The 18,274-nt window shown below is 49.7% G+C and overlaps 1 protein-coding gene across 4 annotated transcripts in view; it reads right to left on the bottom strand.

Annotated features, from left to right (window-relative positions):
- Nucleotides 1-18,274, bottom strand: part of RIN2 (Ras and Rab interactor 2) — a 235,323-nt gene that overhangs the window by 18,355 nt on the left and 198,694 nt on the right. For all 4 annotated transcript variants that reach the window (XM_082600450.1, XM_082600447.1, XM_082600448.1 and 1 more), the window contains 3 exons: nucleotides 18,166-18,238; nucleotides 14,024-14,115; nucleotides 9,575-10,729 (listed from right to left, as the gene is read on the bottom strand). In XM_082600450.1, the coding sequence (XP_082456576.1) occupies nucleotides 9,575-10,729; nucleotides 14,024-14,115; nucleotides 18,166-18,238 (1,320 nt within the window). The remainder of the gene's footprint in view (nucleotides 1-9,574; nucleotides 10,730-14,023; nucleotides 14,116-18,165; nucleotides 18,239-18,274) is intronic.

The following is an 18,274-nucleotide window of genomic DNA, read 5'->3' as shown; positions in this document are numbered from 1 at the left end:
TTAAACTACCCTTCCACTGACATGAGTACATAACCCCTATTTGTCTTCATTTGAGGTCTCCCAGAAGTCCACCCAGACACAAAAGGATTTGAGTGGTTCCCCTGGGAGGGGAGTCCAGGAAGCATTGGTACCAGATGGGGGGAGGCGGCCAACGCCGAGTGCTTTGTTAACCAGTTACCACTGGGAGGAGATGCAGTGCAGGGGTGCCTCAGAGCTGCCCCCCCCAGGGAGGCGGCTGGGGGACTCACACACCTGCTCCCTTCAGTCCCTGCCTGAGGGTGGCTTCCCCAGGGTGGGGTGGGCTTTAATCCCCCAGCCTTTCCATCCGCCTTGGACTAGGGCTCTGGTGGCACCAGAAAGTGTCGGGAAAATGCTGCAGGTGCTGGCAGCTGGAAATCCAGCAGGGGAGAGTGTCAGTGGGGCGGGCACAACAGTGTCTGGTAACCCTACTGCAGGTGAAGAAGCAGAGGCACAGAGAGGTTAAGACACGTGACCAAGCACACACAGCTCAGCAGCAGCCGAGCTGGGACTTAAAACCACAGTCCAGCCTGAGCACTTACTCTAAACCACCCCCTGTCCCCTGCACCTCCTACCTTTCATCGGAAAATGTATTCACCCTTCTCAGCAAGCTGAGATGTGACACCAAGGCAGCCACAGGAACACCTGTCTAACCCTCTGTACAAACTACTTATGAAAAGCAGACAGGGCCTCCCTGGTGGCGCAGTGGTTGAGAGTCCGCCTGCCGATGCAGGGGATACGGGTTCGTGCCCCGGTCTGGGAGGATCCCATATGCCGCGGAGCGGCTGGGCCCGTGAGCCATGGCCGCTGGGCCTGCGCATCCGGAGCCTGTGCTCCGCAACGGGAGAGGCCACAACAGTGAGAGGCCCGCATACCGCAAAAAAAAAAAAGAAAAGCAGACAGACCACCTTGTGTCCCAGTGGCCCTCGGGTCAGATGTGAACTCCAAACGAGCGGTTTTCTACTTTGCAGCCCGGAGGGAAGAAGATGAGCTTTCCAGGCCTCAGCTTCCTCATCTGTAAAATGGGACCACTCACAGCTTCCTGATAGGACTGTCGGGAGGACTGGGGGAGACCTACATAATGAGCACCTCGTACGCACCTGACACCTAGTAAGTGGGCAAAAATCACCGGTTCCCTCTGTTCCTTTCCATGATGAAGTGTATGTCTTTGATAAAGGACACCAGGATTACTGATTCATGCCTGTTTGGTTTGGTTTGGTTTTTTTCTGTATTAACTGTGGTTTACTTGGTTTGATGAATAGAAAAGTCGCCTGGCTTCCTGTACAGTCAGTTCCCTGGTATTTGCGGGTTCCACATCAGTGGATTCAACCAACTGTGGATGGAAATATTCTGGAAAAAATAATTCGGAAAGTTCCAAAAGACAAAGCTTGAATTTGCTGTATGTGGTCAACTATTTACATAGCATTTACACTGTTTTGGGCATTATACGCAATCTGGAGATGATTTAAAGTATAGGGAGCACGTGCGTGGGTTCTATGCAAATACTACACCATTTCATATAAGGAACTTGAGCATCCTCGAACTTTGGTATTCACGGGGGTCCTAGAACCAACCCCCCTCAGACACCAAAGGACAAGTGTACACCTTTCTCTCTCCTGTCTTCCTACTCTTCCGCAGCCCCTCCCATCCACAGGTTCAAGGACAGAAGATCTGAAGTCTGGCCCTCGGGGTTTTCCTGCCCCGAAACTCCCAGTGTCTTGTCACTACCTCATTCCGACCCCAGCTCACAGCTCAAAACCACAGATGAGCTGAGTGTCTCGGGCAGCTGTGTGTCTCAGAGCGATGGGAACAGACGGCCCCCGGCCCCACGGCAGATAAGCAAGCGTGTGGGATGAGGGTGGGTTTAATTCATCACCAACACTTTTTGGTCAACCAGCCGCAGAGGGCCTGGGTCACGCTGCTGCCCCTGCCCTGTGTCGGCCCACTCCAGGCCCCTGGCCCCCGGCCTGTCACACGGAGCCTCAGGTGTTTTTGGCCAGTGTCTGATTTGACTGGCGGGTACCTGGGCTGGAGCGACTGTTGAAGAGTGTGGCTCTTACCCTGCCTGGGGCGATCTGTCTAAAATGCTCTCCAGCACCTCCAAGGCTCAGGCAGCTCCAGGGATGGGCCCTGACTTGCCCTCCATCCCTTCTTCCCGCCACATCCCCACGAATGAGCAGCCCAGGCTCTCGCCGAAGCCAGCGGTCCTCTGTGCCTTTCCTCACACTGTTCCCTGTGCCCGGCAGGCTCCTCACGTTCCCCGATGACAGGGATCCCCAGGAAGCCTTGCCTGCCTGCCTCCCCACGCGGCTCCCCCTTGCTCCATTCTCGGAGCTCTTTGCTGCGTCTGCAACGCATGGCACAGAGCAAACTTGACCTCCCTCCTGGAGAAGCCCTCCACACACCAGACCTGGGGTGAGCTGCCTGCAGCCCTGAGCCCAAGGCCCACATGTAGCGTGTGTTCCACAGGTGACCTCTGAATGGAACTGAAAATCCTTCCTTGGGGTGGCTACATGAAAACTATGTTTCTTCTCCTTAGCCCTGCAGAATCCAGAAAGTGTGACTCTACTGATGAGCCCCTTGCTCGGGTGTGGGGCAGCCACCAGAGGCCCCCGCAGGGATGTCCTGTAACCTGGGTTTGCTTTAAGGATTGTCAGCAATGCATCCTTCGGCCCTTAAATAATAAATGATAAAGGATGCTTTATCACGTAAAGGAAGATCCCATCAGCCCAGCAGAGACGACCAACATAAAAATGACTAGCACTGGGGTGGTGGTCTATCATTCACATATATATATATATATATTTTTTTTTTGCGGTATGCGGGCCTCTCACTGTTCTGGCCTCTCCCGTTGCGGAGCACAGGCTCCGGATGCGCAGGCCCAGCGGCCATGGCTCACGGGCCCAGCCGCTCCGCGGCATATGGGATCCTCCCAGACCGGGGCACGAACCCGTATCCCCTGCATCGGCAGGCGGACTCTCAACCACTGCGCCACCAGGGAGGCCCTCACATATATTTTTGTTCGCTTTGGTGGGCTTCTAGGAAGGGCATTCTGTAAACGTATCGGCTACATTCATGCAATGTTTTATGGACGAAATTCACCAGAGTTATTTCAGTGCCTTCTAGTAAAAGGTTGTTAAAAATGAAGGCAGTGGAGAAGAGACCCATCTTCCTTACAGAACAATTCTAAAGAATTTATGCAGCCCCTCCGGCCTCAGGGAGCTGGGACTTAATTCTACCCTCGTCCCTCGAGTGTGAACAGTGCTAGGGGCCTCCTTCCGAAGAACAGAGTTGGGTCTTCGTTGCTGCTTGCAGGCTTTCTCTAGTTGCGGCGAGCGGGGGCTACTCTTCGTTGCGGTGCGCGGGCTCTAGGTACGCGGGCTACAGTAGCTGTGGTTCGTGGGCTTAGTTGCTCCGCGGCATGTGGGATCTTCCCCGGACCAGGGCTCGAACCCGTGTCCCCTGTATTGGCAGGCGGATTCTTAACCACTGCGCCACCAGGGAAGTCCCGGGGGGGACGTTTTTATACGGCAGAGATCTGGCAAGCTCGGCCTTGGGCTGGTGATCCAGGCTGACGCCAACACTGAGGGGTCACGTGGACGGGAGGACCCTCCGGTGTGGCGGCCTCCACAGGAGTTGGCTTCGGCCCTACATGCATCCTGGCTTGAAGACACTAGGCTCTGTTTCCTTATCTATAAACCTGAGGATACTATACGGGGCCTCCCGAGGCAGTAAGGGGGTTTAAGGGATCCTCTGCATAAAAGTGTTCTTAAACTATTGTGGAGGCTGTCACTTGGTTCTACTAAAAACACAGGATGCATTTAATACGTACTCTCTACTCAACAGAGGTGGTGGGTTGTGACTTCCGGTTTCTCAAAGAAGCCCCTGGGGCTGGATGATAAGTGAGAACCTCCCGCATGGACGCCCTGCAGGATGTAGTCCCTGTCGGGAGGCTGGGCCAACCAGGCAAGGCTGGGATGAGGCCAGGAGGATGAGGGCTCCTCTGTGGGGTCTGGCCTCACCAAGACAGCCAGTCAGAGCCATCCTTTCTGTGGAGCAGAGTGATGGAACCAGTGTCAAAGGTTCTGATGCTTCCCTTTCCGTCCGCCTGCCCTTCAAGTGTGCCTCACACTCTGTGACGCCGTCCCCCTTTCCCACCTCAAGAGCAGAGCTCTCTGACGGTTCCCTTGCTCAGAGCATCACAGAGACAGCGACTCCTGGGCAGAGATTCTTAACTCCAGGGCTGTGAACCTTCTTTTACTTGATATGACATAATGAACCCAATGCTGACTCCCTGAAGTAAAAATTAGACAACAAAGGATGCCCCAAGGAGAATAAGAGGGGCTTCTTGCTGCGGTCTTCTATCTATTTAAACTAATTTTCAAAAATACTACAGGCATTCTTTTTCTATGCTGCAAGAGGTCAGTCTTTCTCCTTCTCTCTACCCTTTGTTAACGTACAAAGAGACTGACTCCTCGCAGGTGATATGGACACAAGGACTAGATCAGAAGTCAGAGTCAAGGTTTTAATCTCAACTTGGCACCAATATGCCTCTCTGGCCACAACTTTCATTAAAAAAAAAAAAAAAAGATCTGAAGCAAAGTAGTTTTAATTGTTTAACGCCCAAGGAATGATTTCAGATCTCCTTTCTTATTCATGCTATGCTCTCTGGTGATTAAACACATTTCAGTATCATTTCTCTATTAAAAACACACACACACACACACACATAAGTAAATTGATGTTCTCTTTGAAATATGTTGGAATCGTGTTTAAGGATACTTTTTCTTCAAATAATTGAAATGCTCTTCAGAGAAAATACACATTTTGACAGCTATTAAAGAAAGTGAAACAATCTATTGTCTTGTTTTTCATTATTGACTTTTAGGAATACAGTTGGCTTATTTGTATCTCTGTTGATCGTCTATGGGCAATTTGAATGAAATAGAAAATTTGGGATTGCTAACATTTTTGGAGTTGGAAAAATTTCGTTTTTCTTGAAACAAGACTTGAAAACAGAGGGATTTCCAAAGATTAACATCAAATCAGAAGTAAAACTTCTTTTGCTTGAATAAAATCAAAACACTAACCACAAAAATGCAACAAGTTCTGCAAAGCGTAGATTTCACGACCAGCAAGTTTGGACTAAGTTCTCCCATTGGTTGAAAGAGACTGAAGCAAGAGTGGTGTGATGTGAAAACCCACCAATGAGCAGCACGTGTTGGGATAATAAGTGATGTCGCACCTGTCAGTACCTTACAGGGCTGGACACACTGGTGGGGAGTACACCTTACTCTGTCCATGAAGTCACCAATCCTGGGCTTTCGAGGAAGATGCCAAGCAGTGTACACACTTTGTTAAAGCAGTTGTTTGTCCCTCCATGTACCACTTTTGCAGAGTCAGGGGTGGAGAGGTCCCCACAAGGGAAACATAGTATGTGGCCCTGGAATCAAGAAAGCGCTGGCTCTCATGGGAACTCATCTCCTCCTCCAATCAGAAGAGCAAAGCTGATGTCAATCAACCAAGAGGTTCTTATGGAAGAACCTCTAAACGTCAGGGCTTTGCGTGGCAGTGCTTTAAAGAGTGGTCTAAACAGAATTCAAATTCTCCACGATAGGGCACAACCATTTAGATGGGCAGTTGTTCATCGTTGAGATTGTTTATCATTTTATGCTCACCTAGAAAGTGCTGACCTACAGGGCTGTGACAGGAGCACATGGACAAAGTGGCAGTGGGGGAGAGCGATTCGGTTTTTTCATTGGCTTTTCTCTATGCAACCGAAGAACCGCTCTCGAAGAAGATTAGCACTGTATCCAAACACGAAACGCATATATACATGCATTCCCGTGGTTATTTTTCGCAGATGAATGATGGCTCTAATTCTACGTGGGTTAAACCAGTGAAATACCTCTTCCAACTTCCTTGTTTTCAGGATGGAATTCTGTAAATCTAGGCTTTAAATTCCCACCTCCTAGTTCAGAGCTCTCTCTCTCAGAAGCTGTGGGGAAGGAGGACAGGACTAGATTTTTTCTGAAGCAGAGAAACCCAAGTGGCCTTCTTGAAAAGACTTCTGAGCATCAGTAGACGCCTGTTCCGAACAAATTTGAGGCTTAGAATTCTGGGGGTGGCATTCAAGTGAATCCATTCAAAGTGAATTACAACCTCCCAGGAAGTGAGATTGGTGGGAATGAGCAGACAACCGAGAGGAGATGGGGGTTGAATCCAAGCTCCCCTACCTACCAACCTTCTGCAAGTCACTTCATACGTCTCGGCCTCCATTCCTGAATTTGCAAAACGTGAACAAAATCTACACAAACGTACCAACCTTGAGTTGGTTACGAGGCTTAAAGGAATCACTGTATTAACAAGTTTTTAGTAAACTAGTGAGCCCTTCCTTGAGGAATATGTAAGGCAGACAATTAGACTAAGTCCATTTTCTTGTCAGGGTCCTAATCTAAATGTGCGCATTTAAGGGGACTGGTTTTCTAATAATTAGGGTCACGTCTTTCCCTCCAGCTGGGCGCATGATGAGCTCCTCGGGTCACCTTCTGCTCTGGCTGGCCTTCCTCTTAATTTCAAAAGCCCAGCACATTCACTGCACTTTTCAAAATAGAATAATGGTTTCATTGGGGGAAGCAACAGATATGATGAAGTGTCTGCTTTAATGCAAGAGCTTAAAAAACCAAAACGAGCCAATAAAAAAGCGAGTCAGTGCTCGGGCTGGGAACACCTACACCTCCATAGGCAGCTTCGGTCCGAGCTGCCTCCACTGAGGGTAAGCCTGTATTCTAATTCCCCTTTAAATTAAATTTTAAATTAATTTTTATTGAGATACAATTGACATATACCATATTCATTTTAGGTGCATAACATAATGAAACAATTTTTCCAATCCCCTTAATTTCTTTTCTTTTTCCCTTGTAGAACATTTGATGTTCTTGTTATGTTTTTATCTTTATTAAAAGAAAATTTTTTTAACTTTTTATTTTATATTGGAGTATAGTTGATTCACAATGCTGTGATAGTTTCAGGTGTACAGCAAAGTGATTCAGTTATACATATACATGTATCTATTCTTTTTCAAATTCTTCTCCCATTTAGGTTGATACATAATATTGGGCAGAGTTCCCTGTGCTCCTTGTTGGTTATCCATTTTAAATACAGCAGTGGTACCTGTCAATCCCACCCAATCCCCCTTAATTTCTGATGAGAAAATATGAACATAGGCCGCAGCAGGGGAGAGGGGGTGAGGTTCAAAAACCACGGCCTTTGAATCCGACAGAAGCAAGTTCAGAAGCTGCACGGGCTAATTCCTGGCCGGCATGGCCCTGGGACACCCCGCTGCACCTGGCAGAGCCCTGCCTTGCTACATGGCACACGGATGCCTGCTTCACTGGGCTGAGGCCAGGACCCACTGCCATCGCTTGGACAGGCGGCCTGGCTCAAATTAGGGGCACCCTAGACGTCAGCTTCCCTTCTCCTTACGACCTTAGATTTTAAATTGAAAGCTGCATCCTTCCAGAGCAGCAAAGTGTTTGCAGCAAAGACTGCTGGCCAAATTCAAATTTGTTTTTGGAGAAAAGGAGATTTGGTGCTCCAAGAGCAAGTACCCTCTCTGAATTTCACCCACAAAGAAGCTGGCAGGAGAGCTTCGCGCTTTGGTTGGTGCTCACAGCATCGGCAGGGAAGGAAGGCAAGGCCTGGTTCCCCAGGGAGGAGCCTCCTCTCCGTGGGCTGGTTGGCGCTGCCGGCCACATAGCCCAGGGCTGACATCAGCGCCCGCAGAGGAAGCTGCTCCTGCCGGTTCGGGGTCTGAGCGGGTCTCCTCTGAGAGGCAGGCTCTGGGGGGCGGGGATGCGGGGGGGTGCCTGGGTGGCTATTCTGTTGTCCCGAAGGCGTTTCCATCTCTAAGGCACATCCTGGGGCACATTCCTTCCAGCGTTCTCTCCAGCAGCCCAGCTCTAACCACGCCCCATCAACCCAGGCACAAGCCATAGGAAAACAAACAAGGCTTTGATTCCTTTGTGAGAAAATCGAAAAGCTGCTGCCAAAGGAGAGAGAGGGAGAGAGAGGGAGAAGGAAGGAGGGAGAGAGAGAGACAACACTTGCTACCACACACTGTTTACTACTTTCATCAAATGGACCCAATCAGAAAGAGAAATTGGGGTTTTGCTTTATGAACTGCTTGGAAATGTTTGGTAGCTCTTTTGGCTGCTGCTACCCAGTCAATGAGGTCTCTGAAATTAGCCTTTCAGAGTCAATCTTCTGAAGTTAAAAAAAAAAAAAAAAAAAAAAAATCCCTTAACACTCTCGCCCTGGAAAAAAAAGATGGCTTGCCAAATTCAATTTTCCCTTGGCCAAATTAATCACTAGCAATTCAGCCCTCCAACGAGGTTATAAAGAAAGTATTTCCCCTTGACTTTGGAGAAAACACCTTTCATGTGACCTCCAAATATGTTACTTAGTTTAAAGGTACACAAACCAACTTGTCCATTTGATTTTTTTTTTTTTTTTTGCTTACTCCCTAACAGTGCTGCTTACTGAATTCTGTGATGAGAAGCTGGCAAGGCAGTTACCCTCTGGGGAGAAGGGGGACAAGGCGGGGATCCCAGGGGGCTCTGGATGCTGTCATGTTCTGCTGAGCTGGGGCTTGTTCCCTGTGGAAACTCACCCAGCTGCACACCGTGGGCTCTGCCCTCTTCTGAGGGTAAAAAGGGCACTTCCCAACCAAAGCAGCGCAAACACCCTACCTCTCAGAAGACAGCAAAAACGCCTTTTCCTTGCACATAACCTGCAGAGACGCACCTTCAGGAGACCCTCAACAGTCGTGTCACACACACAGCACAAAATCAGGTGGGCAACCGGACCCTCAGAAGGCAAGCTCCATCCCTGAACAGACCCATCTGCGGCTCCATCGGTCAACCCCCACCCCAAACATGTCCAAGCCTGGCGCATAGCAGCCAAGTCAGGTATAACGTGAAGTCTCCTTCAAGAAGCTGTGTTTCCAGTTCAAATCAGCCCAGGGGCTGCAGTGTGTTGCTGTTTTGAACTCCAGAGAAAACTCCATCCAAGAGAACTAACACAGGATGCGCTGTCCTGCCAGGCTACAGATATATATATATATATATATTTGTTGTAGTTTTATTGAAGTATAGTTGATTTACAATGTCATGTTAGTTTCAGGTGTCTAGCAAAGTGATTCAGATATACTGATATATATATATATTTTTTCTTTTTCAGCCTCCTTTCCCATATAGGTTATTATGAAATATTAAGTATAGTTTCCTGTGCTATACAGTAAGTTCTTGTTAGTTATCTATTTTATATAGAGCACTGTGCGTCTGTTAATCCCAGCCTCCTAATCTATCCCTACCCCCCTTTCCCTTTGGTAACCGTACGTTTGTTTTCTATGCCTGTGAGTCTTTTTCTGTTTTGTAAATACGTTCATCTGGGTCTTTTTTTTTTTTTTGATTCCACATATAAGCGATTATATATATATATATATATATATATATATATATGTACTTTTTTTTTTTAAGGCAAGGTGGGTACTCACCTATTTGGTCTTCGGGGATCAGCGACTCGATGGGGGGGTCCAGCTCCGAGCTCTGGGACAAGTAGTTCTTCACCTGGGTCATGAACTGCCGGACGGTCTGCAACAGGTCCGTGCTGGACACGTGGCACTCCTTGTTCTCCTGCAGGAAGCTCACGTAGTCCTGCACCAGGCAGCCGAAGTAGGTGCGCTTGTCGCGGGCCAGCTCGGCGATCCTGCGCACCATGCGCTTCTCGGGGGTCAGGAAGGAGCTGAACACCCCGCTCATCTTGCGGAGCTGGGACTTGACGAGCTTGGGCAGCACGAAGGAGCTGTTCCTCTTCTTCTTGGACTTGATGGGGGGGGCCATAGTCTCCTGGTCGCTCTCTACGTCGTAGTCCTCCAGGCTGCTGTTGGTATCCGCCTCGTAGCCAAACAGGGGCATGCTGCGGTCCAGGTCCAGCGAGTCGGAGGAGGAAGTGGAAATGCTCATGTCACTCAGCCTCTGCCGGCCTCCGCGCCACGGGGCCCGGGATGGGGATGCAGGGGCGGCGGCGGGCCGGGCCCTTGTGCAATCCCGCGGGGCCTCCTCCTCCACCGCCTCCACCGCCGCCGGGGCTCCACCTGCGCCGCCGGCCGGGCCCGCCGCGGGCTCCGGACGAGGCCGGCCGCCGATCAAGGTCTTGGCGCCGCCCTCCGCCTCGAGAAAAGACGCCTGCTTCTTGAGCCGGGGCGGAGGGACGGGGGTTGGTTTCGCTCCAAGCCGAGCTCCGTCGCCGTGTTGGTGATGGGCCACGGTTTCCGGCATGCTCGCGGCGGCCGCGGGCCCGGACAGCTGGGGGCTGCCGTGCACACTATTAATAGCGGGGGGCGGGGGCCGGGGTGGGGGGGACCGAGGCCTCTCCGTGCCATTCGAGTCGGGGGGAGTCCGGGTGCAGGGCCGCTTCGGGCCTCCGCCGAGCTCCTGGCTGTGCACTTTGAAGAACAGAGGATTAATAAAGCACAGGGCTCCGTTGGTCTGGCTGCACTCCAGCTCCGAGGGCGTCCTGGTTTTTATAGAATGCACTCCATTTATAAGGCAGAGCTGACGCGAGGCGGGACCCACACCGTCGGAGGAGAGAGGCCTATGGGGAGGTGGAGGGTTTGGGGGTTTGTTGTCAGCTGGAGAGCTCCAAAAATCTGAAAGTCATTATCAGTGAACACAAGAATGTAAATACAGTGCACTCGGCCCGTCCTTCACAAAAAATCACTCCTGCCTGGCAACGCACAGCTTTGGAAGGGGAGGCGCTGCTACACTGGAGTGGGGTGTTTTTCTTTCTTTCTTTCTTTCTCTGTCTCTCTCTCTCTCTTTTTTTTTTTTTTTTTTTAACTGCATTCCTTTACTGGAAAGGGTGGAAATGCTGCCAGGCCCAGCTGCCGGCTCGTGGGAAGGCTCCGGAGGCTTTTCACCTTCAAAGCCCTTGCGGGATGGCTTGGCCGTGGCACTGAGCCGGCCAGGCCTTTCCCCAGGTGAGGAAAAAGGAACTGGGGTGGTTACAGTACGAGCTCGGAAAAGGCCACGCGACTCCCTACTTGCTCCACAAAGACCAAGTCCTCCCACTAAGCAGCAGCATCCTTTCTGATTCCTTCTCCCGGGGTGCCCTCTGCAGGGGGCCCGCAGTTCCCCTTTAATGGGCAGGACCAGCAGCTGGGCCTGGCGGACGTTACACAATCTGCCTGGGGTTTGACACATTCAGCATTAAAACCCGAAAGGAGGGAAAATGCACTCATGGGTCCCATCAGCAAAAAACAGGACAGCCAGCTCATGCAAAGGTTAAGTGCAAGTTCGCGCGTCCATCTTTGTGGTTTGCTGCCCAGCCTTCCCGAGTCCTACAACCTCCTGGCCTTGGCTGTTGATGCTCAGCACTCTGGAGTGGTGCACATGGCTGACTGCAGCCGCACTGCCTGGGCGCCCTTTGACAGACGGGTCTGTTTTCCACGCAAATCGAGGGAGGCGGTGGTGGTGCTGAACTCCTGTTGTAATTTCCATCTGCAATAGGTTATTGTCTCTACAGTTCTGCCTTGTTGTCTTTGCTGAAACTGTGTTTCTTTCCCGAGGGCCCAGAATGGCTGGTCACAGGGGCCTGGGGAGAGGCTGAGGCTGGGAGCCCTGGCCCTGTCCTGTCTGTGCTGTGAACATGCCTGCCCTTGACTTGTGTGGCCCGCTTTCTCTCATCCTTCCTTCCCTCTAGGTCTGTGCTGTCCAGTAGGGGAGCCAGCAGCCACCTGTGGCCAGTGAGCGCTTGAAATCCAGCTCGTAAACGGAGGGGCTCCATTTTCCATTTATTTCAGGTGAATCAATTTAAATGTAAAAACTGACACTCAGTTCAGTTACTGGGACACTCTAAAGTATGTGAAACTTTATGTGCAACTACTTTTTCAATTGTCAATGTAACGAAATCTAAATACAGATCCATGTATTTCTGACAAAAATTTAGTGCCTGAATAGAGATGTGCTATAGGATAAAATACATACTGGATTTCAAACACTTAGCATGAAAAAAAGAAGGTAAAATATTTGATCAATACTTTAAAAAAATAGGGATGATCTACTGAAATAACATTGCAGATATCACATTAAGTAAATTGTAAAAATTAATTGCACCTTTAATTTTCTTTCATGCGGCTACTAGAAAATTTAAAGGCACACACGGGCTTGCCTTACATCTATTTCTACTGGCCAGTGTAGAGCAGCTCTCACCTCCTTTGCCTCCTCCTTAGACTCCCGCTGCCACCGCTGTAAGACTTTACAAACTTAGAACACTTAGTTCCCGTGTTATGTGTTCCTCCCATACAGACTAAACCTGGGGAGTGGGGGAGAGGGAGGGACCCTATGCATCTTTGAACCCTTGTTGTGGGACATAGGGCCTGCCACATAGCGGACCCTCCAGAAAGACTGGTTGGACAAATAAATAAATTAGGTACAGAATTTTTTAAAGCGTTGTCTCTTCACGAAATGGATAAGGTGCACATTGACAATTACACATTGAATATCTATTAATGAGACCTTATTGGCTTCTGGGGAGTGGCCAACAGAGCAAGCTCTTTCTGCTTTGATCTTTGCAGGGCACAAGTGCTGTCCCTGATACTTTGGTCCTGGAGCCCTGGCACAAAGCACACACAGCAGGCTGACCACCAAACCAGGAGTCCTGGGGATGGAGGTCACCAGAGGAAACAGAGACCTGGTGCATGTCCTCAAGAGGCCTATAATCTAGTTGATGATCTGACCTTAAATTCAGGAAATGTTTTAAACTCTCTCCAAAAGTGTGTAAAGCTCAGTGGCAGAGATGGTGTGACTTCAGCAGGGACATTTTATGCGGCCCTGATATTTTTACCTGGATTCTATTTCCCAATCCTGAAACCCAGCTGCCCGTCAGACAGGCCTCAGATGCATGTGGCAATTCTTTTGAAACAATCCAAGTTTCAGAGGGGAATGTGAATCTACCTCCAGGCTTCTCTATGCATTTTGTAGGCTCTCTTGGTAATGGTACCCGCTTCAGAACAAGTTCTTTAGATTTAGGGGCAAACTGGCCAAAGGAGGGACACATATATTTCTTATTTGCTGGGTCAAGTATCACAGTTTCTTAGGTCCTTGGAATCCTGGTAGTTGCACTTCAGAATCCCAAACTCAAATACTCTATACTGGTATATAAACTCAAATACCATGGCCTGGTTGTTCAGCTATCTGAAGACTGAAGCCCCCAAATCTTAAGAGAATTCCCCCTTCCCATCGAGGAGGAAAACATTTTTTGTGAAAGTTAAACCCACACGGGTTCCCCAGGGCAACAGAACCAAGGAGTGACACTGGAGGAGTGGTGTGTTCTGAGGCCCTGCCATCCACCGTCTGCCACAGGGCTGGGTTGAGGGGCATTGGCAAAGGACAGGAGGGGAAGCGAGCGCCCAGCTGGCCGGAGTAAGGATGCACAACGGTGTAAGGGACGTGGCCCAGAACACCAGGGCCGGAACTGAGCAAGAGAGGAACTGAGACAGATGTTACTCTGGAAGCCTGCACTGTCAAATTCCTCAAAGCACAGAAATGCCATCAATACCATGTGTTCCTCTAGAATAAGACTCATGCACAGGAGGTGCCTGCACTGGCTTTCCCTGTCCATCAGGCACGGCCTTTCCCCAGCAAGATGCCACAGAAGGGCAGGACCCATGACAGAGATTCACCTTACCTTAAGACTTGGACATTTTGGGGAGCTCAAGCTCATCGACGGGAGATGCTGGGGAGAATTCGTGGGCTACTCAGGCACACTTGGCACCTGCCTCTGAGAGCTGGTTGGACGTTTGACTTAAAAAAAGACTCTCAGAAGGTGAGACTCAGGGCCTCATGGAGTTCTACCATGGAGATGAGGGTTGCTTTTTGATGCAGCCATTGGTTCTGCTCCATGCATTCACATCAAGAGAAACTGGGCAGGGGCACCCACTTACTTAGTCCCAGTTGGGCTAGTTCTTCAAGCTGAGCCTCAGTCTTGGCTGTTGAAATGGCATAAGGCAACTTCAAGGTAAACGGCAGGACATCCCTGATTTTTCAAAAGAGAGAATACATGTAATTACACATCTTGTCCTGTCTCTTGCTTTCATTTCCATCCTAGAGATGTTTTAGCTTAAACTATTTATTTTTGTTTTATTTTTAAATTGAAGTATAGTTGACTTACAGTGTTTCAGGTATACAGCAAAGTGATTCAGTTTTATACATATATATTCTTTTCCAGATTCTTTTCCATCATAGGTTATTACAAGATACTGAATATAGTTCCCTGTGCTATACAGTAGGTCCCTGTTGTTTGTCTATAGCTTAAACGATTTCAGATGTACCACACAGACATCACAGCATACCCTACCAGACTCGTCTTTACTGATAGGACTGTGGGATCACTACTCCTGCCTGTGTTAACACACGCACGACAGGCTGAGAGACAAGCCCGCATGGTTTCAGTATTTGCAGCGAGGACCAAATTGCCTTCCTGGGTAGCTAAGCCGTATCTAGAGTTAATATCAGAATCGCTAACTATGTTGGTGGGTCCATCATACAAATAACACATTAGGTATTGATTTGCTAGATGCTCTGACTGTTGGGCCCCGACTCCCTGAGCAGGAATGTGTGATCCTAAACCAAAACGTATTACCCCACTACCTTACGCACGGCAGATTCTCAACGAACGTCTGTTGGTTTTATTTGTGACGTGTTCCAGCTACAGCCCATCCATGCATTGTCCTTTGTGTGCTGGGGACAAAACTCCCTCTGGAGTCTTAAGGTAGTGCTTCTCTAACTGGATTGTGCACCTGAATCCCTGGGGGGTCTTGTGAGGCTGCACTCTGACTCAGCAGGTCTGGGGGAGGCCGGAGGTTGGGCGTTTCTGTCAAGCTCCCTGACCCTGGGCCATGCTTTGAGCAGAAAGGCAAATCTAAAGGACCTCATGCAACAACCCTGCCCCCAAGCAGCATCACGCCACGTGTAGACCAGGAAACAAATGCACTGCAGCATCACAGACCAGCAGGCCCAAGAGGAAGGAGCTGGGCTGGCACCAGGGTCCTGCTGCGGCCAGGGCATAGCGTCGCCACCATGACCTCCTGCTTTCTCCGAAAGGGCAGAGGCAGCCTTAAAAAGCACTTGTTCATCTTCATGCACAAGGGTTAGGATCAGGCTCTAAGCACTGATGAAATCCTCACGGGGCTCAGCACAGGGCCTTGCCTGACACAGACAGGGAGAGAATGTGTTTTGAATAAATGGATGAACGAATACGCAATGACAAGGGTGACTTATCAGAAAAGGACTTATTTTTTTTCAGTGGTGGTACTGGTGTTACAAAGAAAGAATTCATTCATCCATCCAGCAACGTGTATGGTCATCTATGATGTGCCAGGTGCTGGGAACAAAACAGACAAAGTCTCCACCTGCACAGAACTTCACTCCAGCGGACGCCAGCAGACAGAGAACAAGAAAGCGATTCATAGACTACACGAGAAGGGGATGTGCCCCATGGATAAAAGTAAAGCACAAAAGGAGAGAAATAAAGAGGGTTCAAGTGTGAGAGTTGGCCAGGGAAGGCCCCGTGAGCAGGTAGCATTTGACTGAAGATCTAAAGGTGGCCAGGAAGTAAACTATGAGGGAAAGAACATTCCAGGCAGAAGGAGCAGCAGGTGCAAAGGCCCTGGGGTGGGAGAGGGTCTGGCATGTATGAAGAACAGCAAGGAGACCCCCCCCGCCCCCCCCCGTGGCTGGGGTGGAGAGAGTGAGGACAAAGCTTGGAGCTCCTGCCTGTGTCCTGTCAACACAAGATGACCTGAACATTTCCACTGAAGAAAATAACTATACCAAACAACTAGTTGTTTACAGTAAGATTGGGCAACACTGTAGGCTGAATCAGATTAAATCTGGATGACTGGAGACTTCTGGAACCCTTGAGGCTGTTGACAATGAATAACAAATTAGTAAGGTCTGTGGAAAGGGCAGGACACGAGGGCTCGCATAAATACTAGGAGCTGGCAGTCGGGAGGCTCCTCTTTCCTGGGGTATTAAGCCCGGGTCACCTCCTGCTTCCAGGAGACCCTTCCATCTGTCCCCAGACATTGTGAGCACCTCATCCACTTGCATCTGTTCTGGATGAAGCAGGTGGGGCGTCAGGGGATGCAGCGTTTGTATAAGAGCTGCTGCCGGACCCAGGAGAGGCCGTGGCCCTGATTATAATGTTAAATGAAGACTATTGAGACCAGAATTTTGCAACGTCAAAGCATCATGCAAATCTGTATTTCCATGGCTGTACCCACTTAATGAAAACCTACTTTCTTTAGGCAATGGGGAGGAAAGCCACACATAACAAAACCAACCTACATTTATTTTAAGGTTTTACTTTGCCCAATGCAGTACCTAGAGCCTAAATATTGCATAATTGGTTTGGGTTTTCCTTAATGACAGAGATGACAGGAAACCACACCTGTCATTCACTAATGGGTGGTTTTAGGCTTTGATCGACTAGAAAATTAGATGTTGTGCGTGAGTACTCTCCCGACGTGCCAGCCAAGGGCATGACACAGCCTCTCCCTCTCTCTCTCTCTCTCACACACACACACACACACACACACATACACACACACACACACAAGAGGGGGTGCCTCCTTCTCACCTAACCCTGGTTCTGAAACTTGCATAACAGACAAAATAAAGTCATCTTCTGTATAAACGTTTCACTCAAGAGTTTTAATGCATGCATAAGCTAGATTTATTTTTTTTAATATTATTTTACTCTATATGTCTTATCTCTAAAGAGGAGGAGACTGACTATTAATCACAGAATGTCAACGCAGGGATTTGCCTGTGAGCATCTGGTGTTGGCATCATGCTTTGTGGGTCACCAAGGCTTCTAGGTACTCTGTCCCCTTCAGTCACCAAGTGACTCCAGACAGCGGCACTTAGTTTACAGTGACCACTGAGGGGAGAGATGGTACCTTTCGTGCATGGTTGCCAAATCCTGTTTTACAGGTGGGATGATCTTTCACAACAACAGCAGGCTCATCAAGAAGCAAACTATAACGTGTACATGTCGGCCAGCCTCACCTCTGACCGGCATGCCAGGGTTGACAGTCACTCCCAGGGGCTGCCAGGCTCATGACAGGGCAGGTGTGCATCCCTGGGGATGTGAGGGCTTCTGCACTGGCCTCCTTGATTTGGACGGACTTCCTCACACAGGTGAGGGCTCCTGCCCACACCCTGGCAGGTGGCGGCCCCTGCAGGGCACTCACAGGGCTCTGGTCCCATTCTGGAGGAAGCCCCCCTCTTTTTCCCGCTGGGTTCCCCCTCTGGAAGTGCCCTCCCCCATCAGGCCACTGACTGCAGCTTCGGCGGGCCTGGCCTGGGGACCTCCAAGAGTGGACAGCTTGGTGCCTACCCTCCCCCCAACCCCCAAGGATCTAGCCCATCTCTGCTCTATCGGCTGCGACAGATGCACAAGAAAAACAAAGGAGGCCAACTGAGCCAGGCTATCTGAGGGGAGGCAACATCGACCTCTGCAGACGATGAGTTTTGAGCCTCATTCATGGAAAGAACCCTTGACTTGAGAAACTGGGATGGCTCACAGAAAAGAAGAAAGCCTTCCCCAACTTGCATTCCCCTGACACTTTTTAACATCGGGATTTGGGGCTTGGCTTCATGTAGACTGAAACAGTCCCTTTAGTTACAAAAAAAGACAGGGGTACCCAGCGGGCCTGAAGGAGAGCGATGCAAGATTTATGGACTGGTTGAAGGAACCACATTTCTAGACGAACTGCATCCACTGGGGGTTTTTCAGAAACATTATCAGGGACCTTTAAATGTTACACGCTTGCATCACGGGTCCCTTTCTGCGTGTGCGTGTTATTTTACACTTAGAGGGGCTGGGCTAGTTATTCTGATCTTAAGCCTGGCACAGGGGGCCTGGTGACCCTTTCGCCTCAGGGGCCAATCCTTCCAGGGACATTCAATAGGTGACAAGCCTTCCAGAGCCCTGCGCCCAGGACGAATCAAGAAACCCGGGGACCGGTGACAGTGCACACGCCAAGCAGGGGCTTGAAATCGGGAGATGAAGAGGCCTTACCTGCTGATGCAGTAGAAAGCAATGAGCCGGAATAAATCCGCAAAACTGATTCCTGAGCCTTCCAGGGAAAAGGCTGGAAAAGAGAGAGTTTGGAAATGAGCTGAGTGTC

This window comes from Mesoplodon mirus (assembly GCF_964341445.2).
Source record: "Mesoplodon mirus genome assembly, chromosome: 15".
NCBI classification, from domain to species: Eukaryota; Metazoa; Chordata; class Mammalia; order Artiodactyla; family Ziphiidae; genus Mesoplodon; species Mesoplodon mirus.
Note: the sequence above shows the minus strand (reverse complement) of the source record. Positions and strands in the feature narration are given on the sequence as shown.